This window comes from Stylophora pistillata, chromosome 1, assembly GCF_964205215.1.
Source record: "Stylophora pistillata chromosome 1, jaStyPist1.2, whole genome shotgun sequence".
Classification (NCBI taxonomy): domain Eukaryota; kingdom Metazoa; phylum Cnidaria; class Anthozoa; order Scleractinia; family Pocilloporidae; genus Stylophora; species Stylophora pistillata.
Window position 1 is genome coordinate 5576623 of NC_142519.1, and position 22714 is coordinate 5599336.

At 37.8% G+C, this 22714-nt stretch overlaps 3 protein-coding genes across 3 annotated transcripts; all 3 read left to right on the forward strand.

The window, feature by feature from the left end:
• Nucleotides 1–78: 78 nt before the first annotated feature.
• On the forward strand, nucleotides 79–3912 carry LOC148740987 (pyruvate kinase PKM-like). Its single transcript, XM_088762907.1, has 4 exons — nucleotides 79–197; nucleotides 343–671; nucleotides 1020–1298; nucleotides 3525–3912. Exons 3-4 carry the CDS (start codon nucleotides 1026–1028, stop codon nucleotides 3636–3638), a joined length of 387 nt encoding a protein of 128 aa, XP_088619033.1. The 5' UTR covers nucleotides 79–197; nucleotides 343–671; nucleotides 1020–1025; the 3' UTR covers nucleotides 3639–3912.
• A 10095-nt stretch (nucleotides 3913–14007) lies between these two features.
• LOC148740988 (neuromedin-K receptor-like) lies at nucleotides 14008–16435 on the forward strand. Its single transcript, XM_088738224.1, has one exon. It carries the CDS (start codon nucleotides 15281–15283, stop codon nucleotides 16328–16330), a length of 1050 nt encoding a protein of 349 aa, XP_088594350.1. The 5' UTR covers nucleotides 14008–15280; the 3' UTR covers nucleotides 16331–16435.
• Nucleotides 16436–18323: 1888 nt separating this feature from the next.
• Nucleotides 18324–19775, forward strand: LOC148740989 (neuromedin-K receptor-like). The gene has a single exon (XM_088733014.1). The coding sequence runs from the start codon at nucleotides 18597–18599 to the stop codon at nucleotides 19644–19646; it is 1050 nt and encodes a 349-aa protein (XP_088589140.1). The 5' UTR covers nucleotides 18324–18596; the 3' UTR covers nucleotides 19647–19775.
• Nucleotides 19776–22714: the final 2939 nt, after the last annotated feature.

Genomic DNA, 22714 nt, shown 5'->3' on the forward strand with positions numbered 1-22714 from the left:
AGTCTGGGTCTAAAAGCTGGCCAGGACATTGTGTTGTGTTCATGGGAAAGATACTTAATTGTCACAGTGTCTCTCTCCACCCAGGAGTAGGACTGGGTACCAGGGAATTGTCAGGGAAGCCTGATGAAATGGTCAGGGGGAACCTTACGATGGACTAGCATCTCATTCAGGGAGGAGTAGTGGCACTCTCTACCTGGGTGAGCCACTTGGTTTGAGAACAGAATTTATCTTACCGTACTTCATGCTTGAGAAACTACATGTACAAAGTAGTGCTAGCAACAGTGAACTGCTCTCCTCCCTTTTTATTAAATAACCGACATGCCTTGTTTTGTTTATTTACAGGGTGGCACTGCAGAAATTACTTTGTCCAAAGGTGATATCCTAAAACTTACCACAGACAAGGCTTTCTTTGCTGAAGGAGACAACACAACCCTTTATGTAGACTATGAAAACATCACAAAAGTGATGAAGGAAGGTGGAATTATATATGTAGCGATGGACTGATTTCACTTAAAGTGAGGGAAATAGGTTCAAACTATCTTCTGGTTGAAGTTTTGAATGATTCTAAACTTGGGAGCAAGAAGGGTGTTAACCTGCCAAATGTTGAAGTGGATCTACCAGCTGTATCTGAGCAAGACAAGAAAGATATACTTTTCGGTGTGAAACATGAGGTAGGACTTCATTCATTTATTTGCTTTTTGATCACCATACTCATATGCTGTGGTTTACTTCTTAAAAAAAGAGTTCTTAATGATGCCTTAAATATTCAGCTTTGTTTCGGGATAATGGTTTGCACACTTGTTTACCAATCGATTTCCTTTTTCTAACCTTTTTTCCCAAGATCAGCTCGTGCATGGGTCGCTTTTCTGATAACTAGACCGGTCAGTACAGGAAAAGCTAAACTTATTTTCTAGGGTGATAACTTAAGCTCTCTTAATTTCAACGCCTGTAATTTCAAAATTTCAGTTCCAGATACTAGTACTTAGTGTTTATAATGTAACTATATACTTTTTTTGCAGGTTGACATGATATTTGCCTCCTTCATTCGAAAAGCTCAGGATGTTCACGACATCAGGCATCTTCTTGGTGCAAAAGGGCAAGGCATCAAGATCATTGCCAAGATCGAAAACCACGAAGGAGTGAAAAAATTTGACGATATTATGGAAGCCGCTGATGGCATCATGGTGGCCCGAGGAGGTCTGGGAATTGAGATTCCTCCAGAGAAAGTATTTTTAGCTCAGAAAATGATGATTGGTCGTTGCAATAAAAACGGAACGCCAGTGATCTGTGCTACACAGGTAATCTCAATGGAAAAATGAACACAGGGCAAAGATGCAAATCTTTACATGTACGCTACTTGATTTCAATAAGGAATTGGCTGGCTAGACAAAAACATTCATACGAAGATTTTAGATCTTAGGTGAAATCACATTGAAAAGCTACAATGAAAATGGTTCAAAACTGAACAATCACTGAAATAAATATTCTTTCCGAGGAGAGACGATGAGGGCTGGGAACTAGATGGTTGAGAACTAGATGGTACATCGAAAAAAACAAATATTGGAAGAGATTTGTAAAGATAAACACAGTGAATACCATTTCCTGGGTAAAAAATAATATATTTTCGAGCGGGCGCTTATTGGCAATCAAGCATTTTTGTTTCAGCTGCCAAATGCAACAAAGCAAAGTTTAAGAGGTATTTCTTCACATAAAACACATTTCTTCTTACGAAGAATCACGCGTTGAGTCTTTAAAGCGCAGGCTTCGTTTCTTGAGCGCTGGTTTACATGAGATTTGACAAGACCTAAAGTCAGTCACCAACAGTCAAATTTTAGTCGCTGGTCGCAAAACCAAGTTTTTGTACTGAAAAAACCCAAAAGCTGGTCTGCCCAAACAGGAACTTTGAACTTTGAACTTTATTGAATTTGTTGCGCTTACAAAATAACATCAGCAACTGGAGAAGTAAACAGGACGATGTCCCAATTCATATTCAGCCCCAATAAATAATTTACAACATAATAATAATAATAATTGTAATCGTGAGGTATGGGAATAAAAAATATTATTACACGACTCGGGCAGTCAGAGGGCCAATAACTAAAAGCAACCAATCAAAATTCTCTATTGCCGGTAAATATTCTCTCAGTATTGGACCGGGCACTGTCCCGAATGGTCCCGAATGATACCGCACTTGTGTCCCTTTGAACTTCAGTCGTATAATAAATCTCTTATTAACCAAGCTTGCTCGGGACCGTACTGGAAGAATATCGGCCTCGGTCTTTTTTGTACGGACCTCGCTGCGCTCGGTCCGTACTGTCAAGACCTCGGGCCGATATTCTCCCAGTACGGCCCTCGCGCTTGGTTAATAAGATATATATAATGATTATCATTGATATCATTTACAATCAAGTGAAAAAGTAACGTCATTAACTTACACCCTCACGATTTGGAAGTTTATAAGAAAGGGTTTTATCAGCATATAAATCTAAGAGCCTCCTTTTAAAAGTATGAAGTGAGTTCACACTTTTAATATCCATTGGTAGTTTGTTCCAAAAATTGATGGACCTGTAATAAAACGAATGTTTTAAATAATTTTGTTTTGCGTGTGGTATTTGGTAGTTTAATTCACTCGAACTACGCGTTTTCTACCGAACTACAGTTTGACAGAAAAAGTCATGGTGACCCAGATCAGTGTAACCTGCTCTAGCGTTATAGATAAGTACCAAGTCTTTCATTTCCCTTCTATGTTCTAGTGGTAGTAAAGAAAGTTTTTATAGCCGATCCCTATAGGAGAGATCTCTTGCATAATTCAAGATAAACTTTGTGGCCCTGCGCTGAACGTTTTCTAGTAATAGTGTGTCCTTTGACGTGTAGGGTGACCATAGTTCACAAGCGTACTCTAGTTGTGGTCGAACAATTGAGCAGTAGAGAAGTTTCTTGATGTCGGGATCATTGATATCTCTACAGACCCTACGAATAAGGCCAACCGTTCTATTTGCTTTAGAGGAGATCAGTTTTATATGTTGAGACCATTGGAGAGTTTTGGTGACAGTTATGCCTAGGTCTTTAATTTCGCTAACTGTTACCAGTGGGGACCCGTTAAGATGGTATTCTCGCTTTGTGGTAATTTTCTTCCTAGAGATATTCAAGGCCTTACATTTGGGTATACTGAGACACATTTTCCAGGTATCACTCCAGATAGAGAGCTGCGTTAGGTCTTGTTGAAGTGAAAGGAATGAAACCTTAATACTTTCTACCAGAAGAGAACTGTCAATTCACTGTTTTGATAGATAAAGATTGAAACCCATCAACGAAAAATATACGAAGGGTTACTTTTATTCCTGTGGGCTCAATAGATAAAGAGAAAATGGAGGTATTTTGCTGCCCCGATTCTGATGCTCCACTTCCTGTAAATTAAGTAGCGCTGAAGAAGTACCGATCCTAGTTCGCGTATTGCGAGTTTGTTGAAAACACGTTATGTTTGAAATGTTACCACTAAATAGCATGCTTTGTTTTTCCCACAGATGTTGGAAAGTATGATCAAAACTCCTCGTCAAACTCGCGCCGAGAGTTCAGATGTGGCTAATGCCATTCTGGATGGAGCAGATTGTGTTATGCTCTCAGGTTCGTGTTACTGAATTCAACTAATCAAAACAGTAAGCTAGAAACCACTTCATGCGGCTGGAACGAGGCAGGTATTTTGCGCGGGAAAACTCACATGAGCCATGAAATTTTGAGTGACTGAGTAGACAGTATATAATTTATGATTGGTTAAAACATTTTCCGTCAGTTTCTCGTGCAATAGCGCTTTTCGATTTAGTGTACAATGTAGTCAATCACAGTTTCCAATCAGAACAAGGAAATGTCACAAGGCGCCATATAAAAAACAAGCCAACTGCCTGAAGGGGGATAAATTCACAGAGGTCATTTCCTTCCTCTAAATAACTTCTTTCCATCTTACATTACAACATGTCAAGGCATCGTATTTTTTTAAGAGATATTTCAAAAAGTTCAGGGAATTACGATTTTAAAGCAATTAACTGTTTAAGGGATTGAAAATAACCGCGTGAGAGGCTGTTCAAGAAGAACCCAACACGGATTTATAGAATATTTTACTACACAAAACTATCCCTGAAATAACTTGGAATTATTATGAGTTAGAATCACTTCGGGTCCTTTAGTTTCCCTTTGCGCTTACGGTTAGTTTGCGTAGCATTGAAAAGGATGTTTTCACCCCTGAAAAGAAAATCTAACATTCTTTATTACTAATCCCTTCACTGGTTTTGTTTTTCGTCGTAAAAGGAAAAAAAAGGGGGGAGGGTTATCTGTACGTCGCGACAAAACATCAATTTCGGTTCCCGTTGATGTCAACAAACCAAACTGATATCCATTTGTATCAAGAAGAACCCTCGGTGAGATCGAGATCATTTATTTCTAAATTTCTTACGCATCTGTTGTCAGGTGCACTGTGCTAAGCCATCCTCGAAAGTCAAAATCCTGGTTGGAGACTGGAGGAAGCTTAAAACTTGGGCAAGTTGTACTCTTCTGAATCGTCAGGTTATTATGAGTAGTCTCAAAAATCTATTTCAAAAAAGGAGTTAGATTTTGATGTTTTCTTCTTCGGAGAGGGAGCACTTGCTTGATTCAACTTGAATCACCTGCTTATATTATGGTATGAATCAAGATCAGATAATTTAAGCTTATACGATATTTGGTGAAAGGTTTTTTCTTTTTTTTTTTTTCACATGTCGGCTATAATGAAAACGGTCCCTGATTGTACTGGTCGTAAAGGGCGAAATAGACGCAAGAGGCTCTGCAAAAATAGATGGCTTTCGGTAGTAAAATTTCATCAGCTGAAAAAAGTTGCTTTTCTCGAGGGGAATGTTTGTATGACATCTCAAACAGAACGGCTGCGAAGGAGACAATAGGGTCTGTTTGTTGTTAAATGATATGCTTGAAATTGGAGAGATCCCTTGACGCCATACTCTAGAAGTTAGCCGGTGAGAACGCTGACCCCGAAGAGTGCCATTTTCTGGTACGCAATAACTTCCCAAGACGCCGGAACGTAGCTCGTTTTTTGGAAAAATCAGTCAGTTTGAAAGCAGCAAGGAAATTGTTATGTAAACATACGAAGACGAGACCTTTAAAAAGGTAACTAAACGATATGATTTTGGGGGTTTGCTAAGTTGTTTGTCTAATTTTTCGCTTTACAGATAACATACCCATTTACCAGTCCACAAAGTAGAGCCGGATAAGATCAGGTATTCCTTCCTCTTGCTCACACGTTGTCTCATGAGAAGACACACGAGGCTTGCACTGTAAGTATCTCGGAGAGCTTCACACAATTTCTTAAAATAAAATTATAAGGAATTGTATGGAGCTTTTTTAGCGTTAGTCGAGGTGCGGTGGGTGTTGTCACATGATCCTCGCAAGGATCATACGTGACAACAACCCTTCGCGCCACAACTAACGCTAATAAAGCTCCAAACAATTCCTTATAACAAAATTATAAGGAATTGTATGAAGCTCTCTGGGATGCTTACAGTGCAAGCCCTGTGTGTCTTTTCCTGATATTTAGACCACGATATTCCGTGATACAGTTAGTTGACAAAAAGTATCGAAAATGCAGTGATGTTTTCACTTTGACCAAAAATTTGACCGAGAGATCAGAAGATCTGCTACGAGAGAGCTTGAGATCATCCCAAGTCAAAATTCAGTAATGCTATATGGGCTTTAAGCCTAATAGAGCTACAAATACGTCATTATTAAGAGAATAATCAAAGAATTGTTGAACCTCACTCTTTGAAGTCAAACTTCCGGCAACAGATACTCTACCGCTCTCATACCAGCGTGCCTATTTAGTGTGGGTCTGTTTGAGTGGACGCCATTGGCAAGTGATATTCGAAAATAACACTCCTCTCTTGCTTTTTCCGGGATTCCTAAATTCAACTTGTTTTCTGAAGGCAGTGAACTCAAAATTTCAACAATTTTTGCATGGAAATTGTGTAAATGACCAGTATTGAAAAGTTCCCCTCAACCAAAGCTAAACTATCGACAAGAATGGAAATTGACCTTCTATTATGGATAATGTTTCACTCTATTCCTCAATCAAAACCTCGATCAGGGGCAAGAAATTCCCTCTTCGCTACAAATTCGCTTTGTGTATACTCGTAAAAGAACTTGATAAATTCCTAAAAATGTCGAGGTCGATATCTTCATTATAATCGAGGACTTGCACAATTGTTTCGTTTTAGTGAAGTTAGCTTTCCCAAATGGAATTGGCTCCAGCACTGTTGGTCTTATCATTTGTCCTTGCTGCAAAAATTGGCCACGAAATTAGCCATCTTCAGTGTTTCAACTGATTTCTCAGTACCGTGCATTGTGGAGATATTGTTCTTTTTAAAAAGACAGCAGCAATAACAATATTATTTTTAATTAGTATGATTTGTTTTTTTTTTTCAAGCAAATCGGTCGTCACTAGCTCATGGAGTAGGTCTTTAGTTATTATACCTCGTATCTATCGAACCATATTTCGAGCTAATATGTAAATCGCATTTTAAGGAGAGCCAACAGCACCTTTGTTATGATCTCTTTTTTAAACTTGGATAATGAGAATTAAATTGATCGCATTGGTCTTGGTAAATATTTAGCAACGCCCTCTTTTAAATGTCTTGAAATGTAGAATATTTCTCAATGTTGCTCTTGGCACGATGAATATGAAGTGCTCAATTGGTTTTAAAACACCAATGTTCCACAGTTAACTCAAAAGAAACTGTGGATAAGTCGTGGATACATCCTGTTTGAAAAATGTTTCAAGATAATTAAATTCCTTTTATGTATGAAAGCATACACTTTTACGCGTAAACATTGGAAGTCAATGAGTAACTCTCGAATAGAGTTGAAACTGCTTGAAATTACTTTGAACTTGTAATGATTAGCTATGATTCTACAATTGTTGATGACGTAATTTCCGTTTTGAGTCAAGTGACAAGGACAAGGAAATTAGATAGAACCCTAGTTGTCCTCAGACGTAGACCGAAGCTACGAGATTAAGACAGTAAAATAACAAGAACTCTAACCGGAGAAAAGAGGTATGATTTCGATTAAACATATCTAAGAATCAAAAACTGTACATAAAAGAAATTAAAGAAGGATTGATTCTTTATATGGGAAGTATAATTTTACAGTCATCTAATTTCAAAAAATAAAGGCTGATAGTTTCTAAAGAAACTGTTTGGGGCTGCGTCGGTGGGGGTAACGAAATAATTTGGATATATCAACAACGTTGAAATGGTAAACTGGCCACCGTAACGATTACAAAAGCTGACGTTTCGAGCGTTAGCCCTTCGCTCCGATGTTCTGGTTTTCTTCCGGGCACGGTTTGGCCACTAAACGCATTTTTGAGAGCTCGTTATGGGTTTTTTTTTTTTTACCTCAGCCAGGGCTTTCTCGATTTTTTGCACCTCTGCGAGAGCCTTGAGATACTGGGTGGTATCAAACTTCACATGTCTCCATTTTTCCTGTCTAGGACGAGTAATGGTCTATTAGAACAAAACCAGTATATATAATATATAAGACTTTATTTATTGAGGATAGCACGTGATAGTGCACAAACACTAATAAACTTGTGGTCCTCTTAATTACAATAAATATATAAATGCAAATACAATAGAATCATTAATATATTGAAAAAAAAAAAAAAAAAAAAAAAAAAAAAGGATTACAAATATAAATAGAAATTTAGCTAATTACAAATAATATTTAATTGATAAAATATATAATACAAGATAATATAAACAAGTAAGAATATATAAAACTACTATCAATAAAATTTACCGATTAAAATGAGCTAAGCATGATTTGATCATCATAATAATATTTAAATACGTTGTCTTTAAAGGCCTTAAGTGTATTAGACTTTTTTAATTCAGGCTTTAACTGATTCCATAATTTTATGGCAGAAACTAGAAAAGTTTTCCCTCCTTCTCTAGCCCTTTTAAACTTAGGTAATAAAAAGTTGTATTTACAAAATCTAGTGTTGCGTGAATGTACTGAACTTAATAATCTTAAGCTATCATTAAGATAATTAGGTACACAATAATTAATCCTTTTAAATAGTATTGAACATTTAGCTATCTTAGTAGAGTTATAAAATGGTATCCACTTTAAACGATTGAATAGCGTGTGGCTTGAATACCAGTGTGGCTTGAACTTCTACGAATACTCTCCATCTTTGCCGAGATCGTAAAGAACAGTACCTCGATGCTGAATGTTAACTTGTCCTCTGTTGTCTTGTTCTGTTTATAACAAAATACATCAGAATACAATATAATTCAAATATATCATGATCATAACAAAAATGTCTCTTAGATGGCAAGTGACGATATTTTTAACTGTCACCTCGGAAGATGTATGTCGAAACATACGAAACCATAAGGAGAGTTTAGCAGGCAAGAGTCACGTACAGCCGGTTGTATGGTTTTATTTGGTGATGTATATATACCTTAAGGTTCTTCATCATTGCAGTTTGTTATTGCTTTAATAGCAACAAGCTGCTTACGTCTTCATTTAGTGCAGCTATTCAGGACAAAAATTTAATGTCCACGTTTACTTGTCAGGTATTAAGATCCCACTAAGGCTTTTCGTAATGGCCAGACATCAAATTCTACAAAAACAGGAACTTATAACTATAAGATTTTTTCCTTTATCACATGATCAACAGATGATCATTATTGAAAGCGACTCTTTAAATTCCTACATCATTGCTCTGTTAGCTTTTTCAAGTTTATTTTTTTTTAATTTTTTTCATTCTCCTACTTTCCCACTGAAGGTGATGCACAGAGTATTTTGTTACTTTTGAGGTATTTGCATCGTCATCCTCATAGCAGCTTTCCTCACTAGCTGCTCATTGCCTCCATGACAAGAATCTCCGCTGCTCTCCCCTTTTCATGCTGGTCAGCCCAGTTGACCAGCTCCAGGGTTGTAGTTCGTCTCATTAAAAAATAGCACACAAACTGCAGTTACAAACATGAGAGTAAACCGCATGTTGGAAAACAAGATTAGTAAACTTTACTTGACGTTTCGTATGTTTCGACATACATCTTCAGAAGTGACAGTTAACACTACACGTGGCCACTAAGTTTAAATTTCAGCAGCGATAAGCTTTATCTGTATTAGTTTGCATCTTTGTATATGCAAAATTTTTTCTTTTGTTCATTGTTATGTTAATTAGTTACCTATCTTAAATTTAAACTTAGCCGCCACGTGTATTGTTAACTGTCACTTCTGAAGATGTATGTCGAAACATACGAAACGTCAAGTAAAGTTTACTAATCTTATTTTCCAACATGTTTTTTACTGTCATGTTTGTAACTGCAGTTTGTGTGCTCTTTCTTATCAAGCTACGATGGCCAAAGAGAAAGAATTTTTCGTCTCATTAACTTCTAAAAAACAAAACCACTCTTCTTGGTCGCCTGGTACCTTAACTGATTCGTGTGGTAATAAATAAATAAATAAATAATAATGGACTTATATAGCACCATATCCGACTGCTCTATGGCGCTTTACAATACTGAGTTAAAAAGATAATGACTAGAATTGATTAAAGACAAAATAATTAAGACAAACAATCACATAAAATCACAGCACGGAGGAAGGAAGAAATGAGGGATAAATATTTCGGTTTGAAACTTCGTAATAATGAATAATACTAAGTTTTGTTTATGAACTTTCTGAAACGTTTTATAGACAAAGGTTCTATTTACAGAATATAACAGAGTGCTGATGGGCCTGTGTGACTCAAACCGTCAGCGTGTTCTTTAGCAAGGTCATGTAGTGCAGGGTGATATTGCATTGCAAAAATAAACGCAATATTTTCTTGCCTACAGCATTTAGTCCTGTGTGTTTTGTTGATGTAATTCTAATGACTGTGAATATATGAAAATCATACAAGTGAACTGCGGTTTAAGAAATGGATATGAAAGTTATCTTCGTAGTAATTGTTATGTATGGCAATACCGCTGGCCATTATTCACAGTTATGTAATTGTTGAGTTATTGCTTGTTAAAGTGCCCCTGAGATCAAAATTTTCGTACATCATTTTTTTTCCATTTTCGTGTTCCGTGTGTCTCCTTCACCTACTCTGCCAAATTTCAGTTTAGACCGAGCACCAGAAATATCTTTTTTCGGGCCGTTAAATTCACGATTTCGCGTCCGCCATTATTTGATCATGTTCCGGAAGTTGATCGCAGGACTCAGAGGAAGTGACGTCAAATAACAGAGTGCTTTACTCTATACTTACAAAACCTAAACAAAAATGACTGGGCATCGATGCGTAATTCAAAGCTGAAGTAATCATGCAGACCATGCTGCAGGTATTTCTCTGCATCGGAGCCTTACAAATAGATCAGAGCGGGAAAAACGGATGCGATTTGTGCGACCTCGCCGAGTAAACTTGAATCCTACAGAAATATTTGTGATCTACTCCGAACACTTCTCGGGGGACTGTTTCGAACGATCTGTGTACTTTGAACAGAGTTAATTGACTCTGCTTTGAAGGATCTAGGCGAAGAATTCTGCCGGGTTCAGTGTCTAATGTTCAAGAAGAGAAGGGACAAGAAAAACCGTCCTCAGTGCGATCTCGACGCCGGAAAATGAAGTCTACGAACCTCCATGGATTTTGTCACCTTTACTTATGAGCTGATCAATATCCACCTTTAACAACTCTCTGGCAGAATACCTTACACAAAGGAAAGTACTCGGCGAACATTGTAAATAAGAATGATAAAATAGCCGAATTGAGGATTGACATTTCTGACCTCAAAGAGCTCACTTTTAAACAAAAGAGATGAAAAATAAAATTGTGTGCTCTGATTCTAAAAAAAGCTGGCTTTAATATCAGCGAAAGTAAAACAAACAGCTTAAGACACAGAGCGTAAAACCACTTTAAAATGTAGGCTTGCAGCCAAAATCCGAGAAAATGAAAATTTCTTTAAAAACCTGTCAAACTATCAACCATCTGACAGCCAAGTCAGCGTGCTATCAAAGGGTCTCAAATTCATCACAACGCCCGTGACAAACAAATTTAAAATCAGGCCAACTTTTGCGAGATTTATTCACAAGACGAATGCGCCTCCGTTATGCCTTTCACGGACAAAACAAAGAACCACTTCTGTTTCATATCAAACTGAATGCCACCGGTTCAGTCTTCTATCGCCCTTCAGAGCTACTTGGAAAATTGTCATAACGCTACTTGCAGACTGCATCTTAGCCAAAAAATACTTTGTAACGCAATGAGGTCATGGCTCTAAAAGAGTCGAAACAAACTCCGCTTTAAACCTCACCGAAGCAACACAACAATAGTCATCATGAATAAGACAGAAAAAACAAAAGAGGCTAAAGTGCAACTCAACAGCAGAGCTCACTTCAAACCTCTCAAAGCACCGATAGTAAAAAACACTTAGGAAAGGGTTAATGAGATCATCGACCAAATGCATCGGGGAAAACACATTGATGGCTTAGAAATGGCTTTCACAAACTCCCAATATCCGCCTTCGGATACACAATTAGCCATTGCCGAAAACTATTTTTACTAACCACCCGATCATTTCTCACAAAAAAGGAAAATCCCTTACGACAAGCAAAAATACAGTTGGAAGGCGATAAAGCGATGCGACCACAAATGCCACATGGGGAGTCCGTGCCGTTCTGTGTTTCTCTTTATTCGCATGGCAAAAATTCATCGTTTGTCGGCGCAAAACTATCCACAGAAGCTTCAGATGATTTCTGGGACAATTCATCGTCTGAAAAAGTCGACATTTCCCGACTGACAACGAAGCAGTTCTCAAAAAAGTAATATGTGTGATTCTCTGTGCAGCGAACAAAGAGAGTTGTGACAAAGCAAAGCATAAGTTTGTTGAGCCTTTGACATCATAATGACGTTTTTGCGGGCTCGGCTGGAACATGTTTTCAGCAATGGCGGACGATTTTTGGACGACTTTGAAGCGGTAAAAATTGGTCATCGAAGGTTTGTTTTGAGTTTTTAATGGCAAAAAGGGTCTTAACTTGACCCAATTCAACATTGTGTAAACAATTTAGGCCAAAATAAAATGGTCAATTTTCGTCTCAGGGGCACTTTAACAAAGACACATTAAAACCACGTGGCTGAGATCGAAGATCCAACATGGCGTCAGTATTATGAATGTGCAACTGTAATGAACACTATATAGATCGTTTTCACGTGACGTCACATCATTTCCGGTCGCCATATTTGTGTACAACCCAGGGTAATATTATATATGCAAATAATAAGCACATCAACAATTTCTGCCTGTAAAAATTAATACTACAGCAACGGAAGCAAAATTAAGTACCAATACTGCTATCAGTATCCATCCTCCTCTTTCTGAGTACGCCAAGAAGTAAGGCAGCGTTATTTGGAAAAAATTTCGGCGATTGGAATCGATCCCGTCCTTATTCAGAGTAAGAATTTTCAACCAGACTGCTTGCCTCTAGTTGAATCTACAGATCTCCTTTTCTATCTGGTTTTGGAGACGAGCTTCTACACGCAACAACAGTTTAAGGCTTTCCGAAGCTTGGAAGCCTACAATCAGATGGTTTCGGGATTTATAGCCAGCGTAAAAGGCCACATAATCGCAAACAAATTTGTTGTGTTAGCCAAGGGGAGACATTCGTAGAGAATGAATGACTCTTTGATCCCTATCTGGATTATAGCAGAAAAGGAGGGGACAATTTTATCCACTCATTGCGTAGGTTGTAAGGCCGCACTAGCTGAATCATGCTCGCATATTGCAAGCGTTTTATTTTACGTAGAAACGTGGACGAAGATACCGGATAATGGTAGTCAAACTCTTCCGATTGCGTGCCGATGTCAACAAACACTCTTGAGTCAGTTTGTGTGCCTTTCTCTGTGGGCTTCTCTAGACTTTCTGCTTCGCTACCTTCGAAGTTTAAATCTAAACTTTGCTGCCCCGATTCGCTAAATTTGAAAAACTTTTCCTCCCTCTCAGACTCTAGTACTTTCACCCTCTTGGCAAACGCCGGCTTCTTCACCAATTCGCGTTCCCTCGCCCTCTTACTTGTTTTGCTGTTTGTTCTCGATCCGTACGGCCAGTCTCCTTATTATGTCCTAAATTAAGAGTTGAGACCCAGTCAATGTTAAATTTATCCCATGATTTTGCGGCCTTTCCAGAAACAAAGTGTTTCTCACACATGCGATCGTTTTCCAATATGGTATCGGTGAGATCGTCTCTGCTAATAGCAGAAATCTAGCGCGATCCTCTTTCTGCTGACAATTCTCTGGCTTCTTTTCCTTGATTTTCCATTATCGAAGGTACTTTGGCAAAATATAATCCTTTATCCCTTCCACTTCTATTTTCACAGCCGACAATCAAGCACTAAACCATCTTCTTTCAAAGGACGCAGTAGATTTGCATGCGATATCTGTACACAATTATGGCGGCGTAGCAACAGTTGTCAGGGTTTTGGTCACGTGAGTGAAAACGATCTATAAGCAGATGTGAAAATAAGGCCTGAATATAATTCTGTACGGGATTTAAACGCGTGACCTCTACGACACCTTTGCAGTATACGTTCTACCAACTGAGCCAACAAGTCATCTGCGAATTGGTTATTATATGTTGGTTCGTAATAAACCCATGAAGTAATGAAACAATGACTGAATATATGAAAATCATACATGTGAACTACGGTTTACGAAATGAATATAAATGTTCATTATTGCGAAGATCGCTTTCGTATTCATTTGATGTAGTTCTGTTTGACAATAATATTTCTGCCAGGTGTTAAATTACAGCACTAAATGGCACACTCTTTGTTTTAGCTGTAATTAAAGGTTGTTTACAAATTCTTTTCAGGTATTTGTAAGTAGCCAGTAGCCTCGCGGCTTCCCCTTTGATAAGAGTGGCAAAGAGTTTATAGATGACGTGTGATTTATAAGCCCCCAATTAAACCGCGAAGCGTAAATTTTACAGTAAGGTAAACAAAGTGAGAGTTGAAGTTTTACCTTTAGTTCGTCCTGTGCGTAGATGTGAGGCGTGATTTTTTCCAAGATTCCGCCGTGCGTGAAACGGGATAAGAACCCTCTCCCACGTTTTCTTGCTATCCTGAAGTTCAGTGGATGACGTGAAATAGAAATTGTGTAAAGGGAAATAGAGGTGGTGAGTGATGGAAGCTGAGACTCACGTAATGACGAGATCCCAGTTTGAAAAATCGAAACTGAGGCTCTTTTTGTCACTTTTGACCAAAAATAAGAAAAAATCCTAGTATTTAAAGGTATGAAAGATACATAAGGCTATAAGACTTGTAGCAAAGGCTAACAAAATTTCGAGATCGGATAAAAATTCTGCGAAGTCCACAACTTCTCAAAGTACTGCATTTGCATTTGTAGCCCCTGGGTTCGATATTGACATTTTCTCGCCTAAAGGGATAAATTCTTCGTCAAATCACCAGTCACTATTCACCCTAAAAATTTTAAAGCTAACGATCGATAAGTCGAGAAAATATCCGTGGAAAAATTATTAAGCCGAATGCAATTTTTCAGCTTCCATCTGGGATGTGATAAACTTTTGTTAATAATTTTTTTTTACTGATTTACCATCCCTGTGTGATTGCAGTTAACAAAACAAAACAAATGATTATCGAAAAGGCATAAACATCTTTAAAACAAATGTAACTCAGAGGAAAAAATCTCTCGTCTAAGTTCGGTTAGGATTCGTACATAAAAAATCCTTTCGAGTGAATTTTCAGTCACACAGAAAATTGTAAATTTTATTCTGCTCACGGCAACTTGGGTCGCACTCTTAAATCATGTGAGAATTTTTTCAGGTATATGCTCATAATGTATGTGTGTGAATCTGTTTTATTCCTACAAAATTTTAGTTTCATAATATCTAAGAAGTTTATTAACCGCCTGATAATATTTTTGACATCCTGTCCATATGTGAAGAGTCATCAGTCATCACTTCCATCGCAGGACATAAAACAATACCATGTAGGGCACAACAATAATTAGGGGTAAGGGTAAAGAATGGTTATATTCATTTCATCATGTCGATAGCTCGTGACCGAGACTAAATTTTTTCAAGCAATTGATTGACGTTTGATAAAGACTTTATTGTTCACATCATAAGTGAACTGAATTTTAAAGAGCTTGTAACTCTATTTAAGAAACGCAATTTTTAAAAACATTATTAGCACAGAAGGAAAATTTATTTCAAGAGTTGCTTTGGGTTCATAGAAAATGACTAATTTTACTGCATTTCACCATCATTTTAACCAAACAGAATGTCCTTCCACCGTCTCTGTGACATTTACAATGCTTCTTTCCATTGTCACCTTTCTTGCCTTAATGGGAAACCTTCTCGTGATCATAGCCTTTTTAAAAACTTCGACACTAAAATCAAGAGCAAATTACTACATTGTCAACATGGCTGTTTCGGACTTGGTGTCCGTTTTCTTCACCTGGCCGCTCTTTGCAACCGAAGGGATGCTAAAAGCAGATGGAAGTCTTATTGCAGACATAAATGTCTCCGCATTTTTTTGCAAGATCGGCATTTATTCACGCACAGTGTTGTATGTGGTTTCAGTTGCAAGTCTGGCGCTGATTGCCGTGGATAGATACATTGCAATTGCCTTTCCACTAAACGCCGTCAACATTACAGGAAGGATTCGAGCCATTTTCCTCCCTTCAAGTTGGGTGGTTCCTTTGATGGCCGTAATTCCCTTCTTTATTAGCAGTAAGATCGTAAAAACAGAACGGTACACTCTTTGCAGAAACGTCATGAAGAGCTCGACGCTGCAAATCTACTATTCTTTCAGTTTTTGCCTGGTATATTGTGTGCCGTTAGTTTTAATACTCGTTCTCTATCCTCTCATTGTTGGACGCCTGAAAAAGCAGGCGCAATTTAACACGAGTCATAACAGACAAAGAGTTCTCCAGTCAAAGGCTAAAAGACTTGAACAAAATCAAAACATAATGAAGATGTTTAAAACAGTGGTATTTGGTTTTTTTACATGTTGGACACCACTCTATGTCTACATGTTTCTAAAATCTCTTTATCCGTCAATATTCGACAAAGATAAATGCCTCGTAATGGTGGGTTTATTCTATTATTTCTGCCCATTGCTTAGTACGGCGATAAATCCCTTTATTCTTGTTACGTTCAGTTCTCATTTTCGTGCAGCTGCGAGGAATTTATGCATGTTCGGTTTGTTTCGAAAACTCTCATTTCGTTTTCCTCCAACACGTCGTATATCGCCCAAAAACATCGCACTTCCTGCTCTGAAATGATGTTATAGTGAGCCATTTGGCAAACTAAGGTCATCACATAAATGTAAATCAACAATTTTTTTGTAAAAGAGAATGTTCTCTTATTAAAATAAAAGAAATTGAATAAGAAAAATTAACAGAATGTGAATCTATCTCACAGTGTTAGCTGACGTAGGCGCGGATGTTAGTAGATGTTTTTAGTTCACCTGCTACGTTCTTTCAACCAGATGCAACTTAGGAACCCGGGGCTAAAGGACATCTAAAACAGTTGTTGTGGGCCAAGCATCTGTTGTGAAACGCTCAACGATTATCTAAAATGCTTTCATGACGTTTTGGAAACATGTGTTTATTACAGGGGAGAAAAATAATCACCGGATTGTCTGTTCCTCCAGAAAAATTCACTTGGAATAATCTCTAAATTTCCTTTTCAGAACTCCTCCTTACTCGATATGGTTTATTAACGTACGCACGGATGTTTAAAGTATACTCTTTTTTTTCAGTCTTGCGTAAAGGGCATACAATATCACGTTCTTGTCCATTCAAAAGAAACATTCTGTTTGGATTTGATCCAATGGGTTTACTGAATGCACGTCCATCATAGCGCAAATAAAAAAAAATTTTCATTCACATAAAACACCAAAGCAACCATCAGGCTGCCGCACGGGAGACTGTCAAATGAATTTATCGCATGTATTTTTCTGATAGCCTCAGTAGATCGTTGTAAAGAAAAAAAAAAAAAAAAAAAAAAAAAAAAGACTTCCAAGCGTGGAAAAACGAAGCTTCTCAGAGCTAACAGAGTTTTAATGCGATTTTAATGCCACCTGCCTTCTGCAGCTTTTCATCTATTAATTTGTTTCTCGATACGCTTTCATTTCTGGGGTTAAAGTAAAAATTTAATAATAACAATAAAATAAAAGTCTTTATTCCATCATAAGATAAAACTACATATCTTATGTTACAATGAACTTGGAAAAACTACAGAAATCTACATACATATTATGAATTAAAAAGTATGTCATTACAATAAATGGAGCTTAAATATCAACCTATTTAAGAAGGTGTTCATAAAGGGCTGTGTATTAATTTTCCGGCGCGCGCAGCCTTTTTTACTAAGATTGTGTACATATGTCTTTTGGACAGGAATGATGTCTTTCAGAGGGTGGCAATCCGTTGATTTTAGTTTCTTCAAAATGTTTCGGTCTTGTTTGTTTAAAAGGTTCTTGATAAAAACTGGAAATGAGATCAAACCGCGTTTATGACATCGGTCTAAAAAATTTTGTACAACCGTAAGATCGGATGCCCCATAGACTCAGATGCCCCATAGACTGAAAGTGCATAGCTAAAATTTGCCAAAACAATGGATATAAAAAGATGATCAATCTCTGCCTGAGAGTAATGTTCCTTTCTCAATGTTCGTAGGATGTGTAAACACTTGTTTGCTTTGACAAGCTTAGTTCTTACATGCTCATCAAATTTTCCGTCACTCTGTAAAGTTACTCCTAGTAAAACGAAGCTATTACATTGGGGAATATTAATTGGAGAGTAGAGTAAATTATGATTTTTCTTTCTAACAACCGGCTCTTTACATTTGCAAGGGTTGCAGACCAATCTATTGTCTTTACACCATGTTAAGAACTGTCCTACTAAGTCAGCAGACGGGTCACTATTCCTAGTGATGGGCGAAAGAATAGTGGAATCATCGGCATATTTAAAAAGCATTAAACCATTAAAAAAAATCTCCAAATCGTTCAAAAATATATTAAAAAGATACGGTCCGCTTACACTAACTTGTGTGGTTCCTCTATTGACAGATTTCCACTGTCCTAAAAAATTATAACTAACAACACGTTGTGAAGGTGTAGTTTGATCGTCCGGGTGAGTGTAGTCCTGAGAAGGACTGTTGTCGGTGGTAGTGACTGACGTTTCGACAACCTGTGCGGAAGTCATGACTCTGATGATGATAATATTTTTGACATCCTGTCCATATGTGAAGAGTCATCAGTCATCACTTCCATCGCAGGACATAAAACAATACCATGTAGGGCACAACAATAATTAGGGGTAAGGGTAAAGAATGGTTATATTCATTTCATCATGTCGATAGCTCGTGACCGAGACTAAATTTTTTCAAGCAATTGATTGACGTTTGATAAAGACTTTATTGTTCACATCATAAGTGAACTGAATTTTAAAGAGCTTGTAACTCTATTTAAGAAACGCAATTTTTAAAAACATTATTAGCACAGAAGGAAAATTTATTTCAAGAGTTGCTTTGGGTTCATAGAAAATGACTAATTTTACTGCATTTCACCATCATTTTAACCAAACAGAATGTCCTTCCACCGTCTCTGTGACATTTACAATGCTTCTTTCCATTGTCAGCTTTCTTGCCTTAACGGGAAACCTTCTCGTGATCATAGCCTTTTTAAAAACTTCAACACTAAAATCAAGAGCAAATTACTACATTGTCAACATGGCTGTTTCGGACTTGGCGTCCGTTTTCTTCACCTGGTCGCTCTTTGCAACCGAAGGGATGCTAAAAGCAGATGGAAGTCTTATTGCAGACATAAATGTCTCCGCATTTTTTTGCAAGATCGGCATTTATTCACGCACAGTGTTGTATGTGGTTTCAGTTGCAAGTCTGGCGCTGATTGCCGTGGATAGATACATTGCAATTGCCTTTCCACTAAACGCCGTCAACATTACAGGAAGGATTCGAGCCATTTTCCTCCCTTCAAGCTGGGTGGTTCCTTTGATGGCCGTAATTCCCTTCTTTATTAGCAGTAAGATCGTAAAAACAGAACGGTACACTCTTTGCAGAAACGTCATGAAGAGCTCGACGCTGCAAATCTACTATTCTTTCAGTTTTTGCCTGGTATATTGTGTGCCGTTAGTTTTAATACTCGTTCTCTATTCTCTCATTGTTGGACGCCTGAAAAAGCAGGCGCAATTTAACACGAGTCATAACAGACAAAGAGTTCTCCAGTCAAAGGCTAAAAGACTTGAACAAAATCAAAACATAATGAAGATGTTTAAAACAGTGGTATTTGGTTTTTTTACATGTTGGACGCCACTCTATGTCTACATGTTTCTAAAATCTCTTTATCCGTCAATATTCGACAAAGATAAATGCCTCGTAATGGTGGGTTTATTCTATTATTTCTGCCCATTGCTTAGTACGGCGATAAATCCCTTTATTCTTGTTACGTTCAGTTCTCATTTTCGTGCAGCTGCGAGGAATTTATGCATGTTCGGTTTGTTTCGAAAACTCTCATTTCGTTTTCCTCCAACACGTCGTATGTCGCCCAAAAACATCGCACTTCCTGCTCTGAAATGATGTTATAGTGAGCCATTTGGCAAACTAAGGTCATCACATAAATGTAAATCAACAATTTTTTTGTAAAAGAGAATGTTCTCTTATTAAAATAAAAGAAATTGAATAAGAAAAATTAACAGAATGTGAATCTATCTCACAGTGTTAGCTGACGTAGGCGCGGATGTTAGTAGATGTTTTTAGTTCACCTGCTACGTTCTTTCAACCAGATGCAACTTAGGAACCCGGGGCTAAAGGACATCTAAAACAGTTGTTGTGGGCCAAGCATCTGTTGTGAAACGCTCAACGATTATCTAAAATGCTTTCATGACGTTTTGGAAACATGTGTTTATTAAAGGGGAGAAAAATAATCACCGGATTGTCTGTTCCTCCAGAAAAATTCACTTGGAATAATCTCTAAATTTCCTTTTCAGAACTCCTCCTTACTCGATATGGTTTATTAACGTACGCACGGATGTTTAAAGTATACTCTTTTTTTTCAGTCTTGCGTAAAGGGCATATAATATCACGTTCTTGTCCATTCAAAAGAAACATTCTGTTTGGATTTGATCTAATGGGTTTACTGAATGCACGTCCATCATAGCGCAAATAAAAAAAAATTTTCATTCACATAAAACACCAAAGCAACCATCAGGCTGCCGCACGGGAGACTGTCAAATGAATTTATCGCATGTATTTTTCTGATAGCCTCAGTAGATCGTTGTAAAGATAAAAAAAAAAAAAAAAAAAAAAAAAAAAAAGACTTCCAAGCGTGGAAAAACGAAGCTTCTCAGAGCTAACAGAGTTTTAATGCGATTTTAATGCCACCTGCCTTCTGCAGCTTTTCATCTATTAATTTGTTTCTCGATACGCTTTCATTTCTGGGGTTAAAGTAAAAATTTAATAATAATAATAAAATAAAAGTCTTTATTCCATCATAAGATAAAACTACATATCTTATGTTACAATGAACTTGGAAAAACTACAGAAATCTACATACATATTATGAATTAAAAAGTATGTCATTACAATAAATGGAGCTTAAATATCAACCTATTTACAAAGGTGTTCATAAAGCGCTGTGTATTAATTTTCCGGCGCGCGCAGCCTTTTTTACTAAGATTGTGTACATATGTCTTTTGGACAGGAATGATGTCTTTCAGAGGGTGGCAATCCGTTGATTTTAGTTTCTTCAAAATGTTTCGGTCTTGTTTGTTTAAAAGGTTCTTGATAAAAACTGGAAATGAGATCAAACCGCGTTTATGACATCGGTCTAAAAAATTTTGTACAACCGTAAGATCGGATGCCCCATAGACTCAGATGCCCCATAGACTGAAAGTGCATAGCTAAAATTTGCCAAAACAATGGATATAAAAAGATGATCAATCTCTGCCTGAGAGTAATGTTCCTTTCTCAATGTTCGTAGGATGTGTAAACACTTGTTTGCTTTGACAAGCTTAGTTCTTACATGCTCATCAAATTTTCCGTCACTCTGTAAAGTTACTCCTAGTAAAACGAAGCTATTACATTGGGGAATATTAATTGGAGAGTAGAGTACATTATGATTTTTCTTTCTAACAACCAGCTCTTTACATTTGCAAGGGTTGCAGACCAATCTATTGTCTTTACACCATGTTAAGAACTGTCCTACTAAGTCAGCAGACGGGTCACTATTCCTAGTGATAGGCGAAAGAATAGTGGAATCATCGGCATATTTAAAAAGCATTAAACCATTAAAAAAAAATCTCTAAATCGTTCAAAAATATATTAAAAAGATACGGTCCGCTTACACTAACTTGTGTGGTTCCTCTATTGACAGATTTCCACTGTCCTAAAAAATTATAACTAACAACACGTTGTGAAGGTGTAGTTTGATCGTCCGGGTGAGTGTAGTCATGAGAAGGACTGTTGTCGGTGGTAGTGACTGACGTTTCGACAACCTGTGCGGAAGTCATCATAAGAGTCATGACTTCCGCACAGGTTGTCGAAACGTCAGTCACTACCACCGACAACAGTCCTTCTCAGGACTACACTCACCCGGACGATCAGACTACACCTTCACATGTTACCCCCGGGTTCAAGCCATTTAACAACACGTTGTTGTCTTGCATAGAGGAAACTATGATACCAATTGATAATGTACGGATTTAGACGTAGCTGTTTCAGTTTGGCAGACAAAATAGCATGGTTCACAAAATCGAAAGCCTTGCTGAAGTCTATGGTAAAAATTCGCACTTCGCTAAAGTCACTACTATCTAAATACTTGTATGTCTGGTGCTGGATAGCGAGCAAGGCATTTGTACAACTACCCGCCTGTCTATATGCAAATTAGGTGTGGCTCAGGTTGTTCTCAATGACTGACTGTGCTTGTGTACGATACACGACCTTCTCGAACAACCGGGCAATAACGGGAGTAACATTAATACCACGGTAGTCTGGGTCCTCTTTAGGCATGTTCACTTTGGGAGAGGATTAACATTTGCCCTTTTCCAGGAGTCTGGCCATGTATGAGTAGAGAGCGACAGATTCCAAACGTGAGTGACGATTGGTGTGAGTAGCTCAGCACAGTCTTTCCAGATCCAGTACGGGAGGTCGTCTGGTCCCGTTGCCGTTTTCTTTACATGAACTAAGGTATTCCAGACACACCGCTCAGATATTTTCGGGGGCTTTACACTGTCCGGGATATCCATACCACTAGGTCTAACGTAAGTGTCATCATAGCACAGGTTGGCGAAGTAGTCGTTCAGACGAACTAGAGAGTTCTTGTCCAAATTTATCAACGATGACCTGCGACGCTGCGATAGGGCGTCCACGCCCTTCCACCACTCACCGCTACCAATGGCAGCCAGTTTTCTTCTGTTCTCGGTTATCAGCTCAGAAATGCGCTTATTAAATAAAGACAGACGTTCCTTGTTGTTTAAAGATATATGGGACTTAGTTCAGCATACACTTGACTAATGGGGACATCCAAACTGGGTCACGCGATGACATGCGTACAGATTTTTGCGGCATAAACTTATTCATCAGTGCACGAATCTTTACCTCAAGCACCTCGACCGCCTTGTTTATGTCCACCTCATTGAGGACGTCAC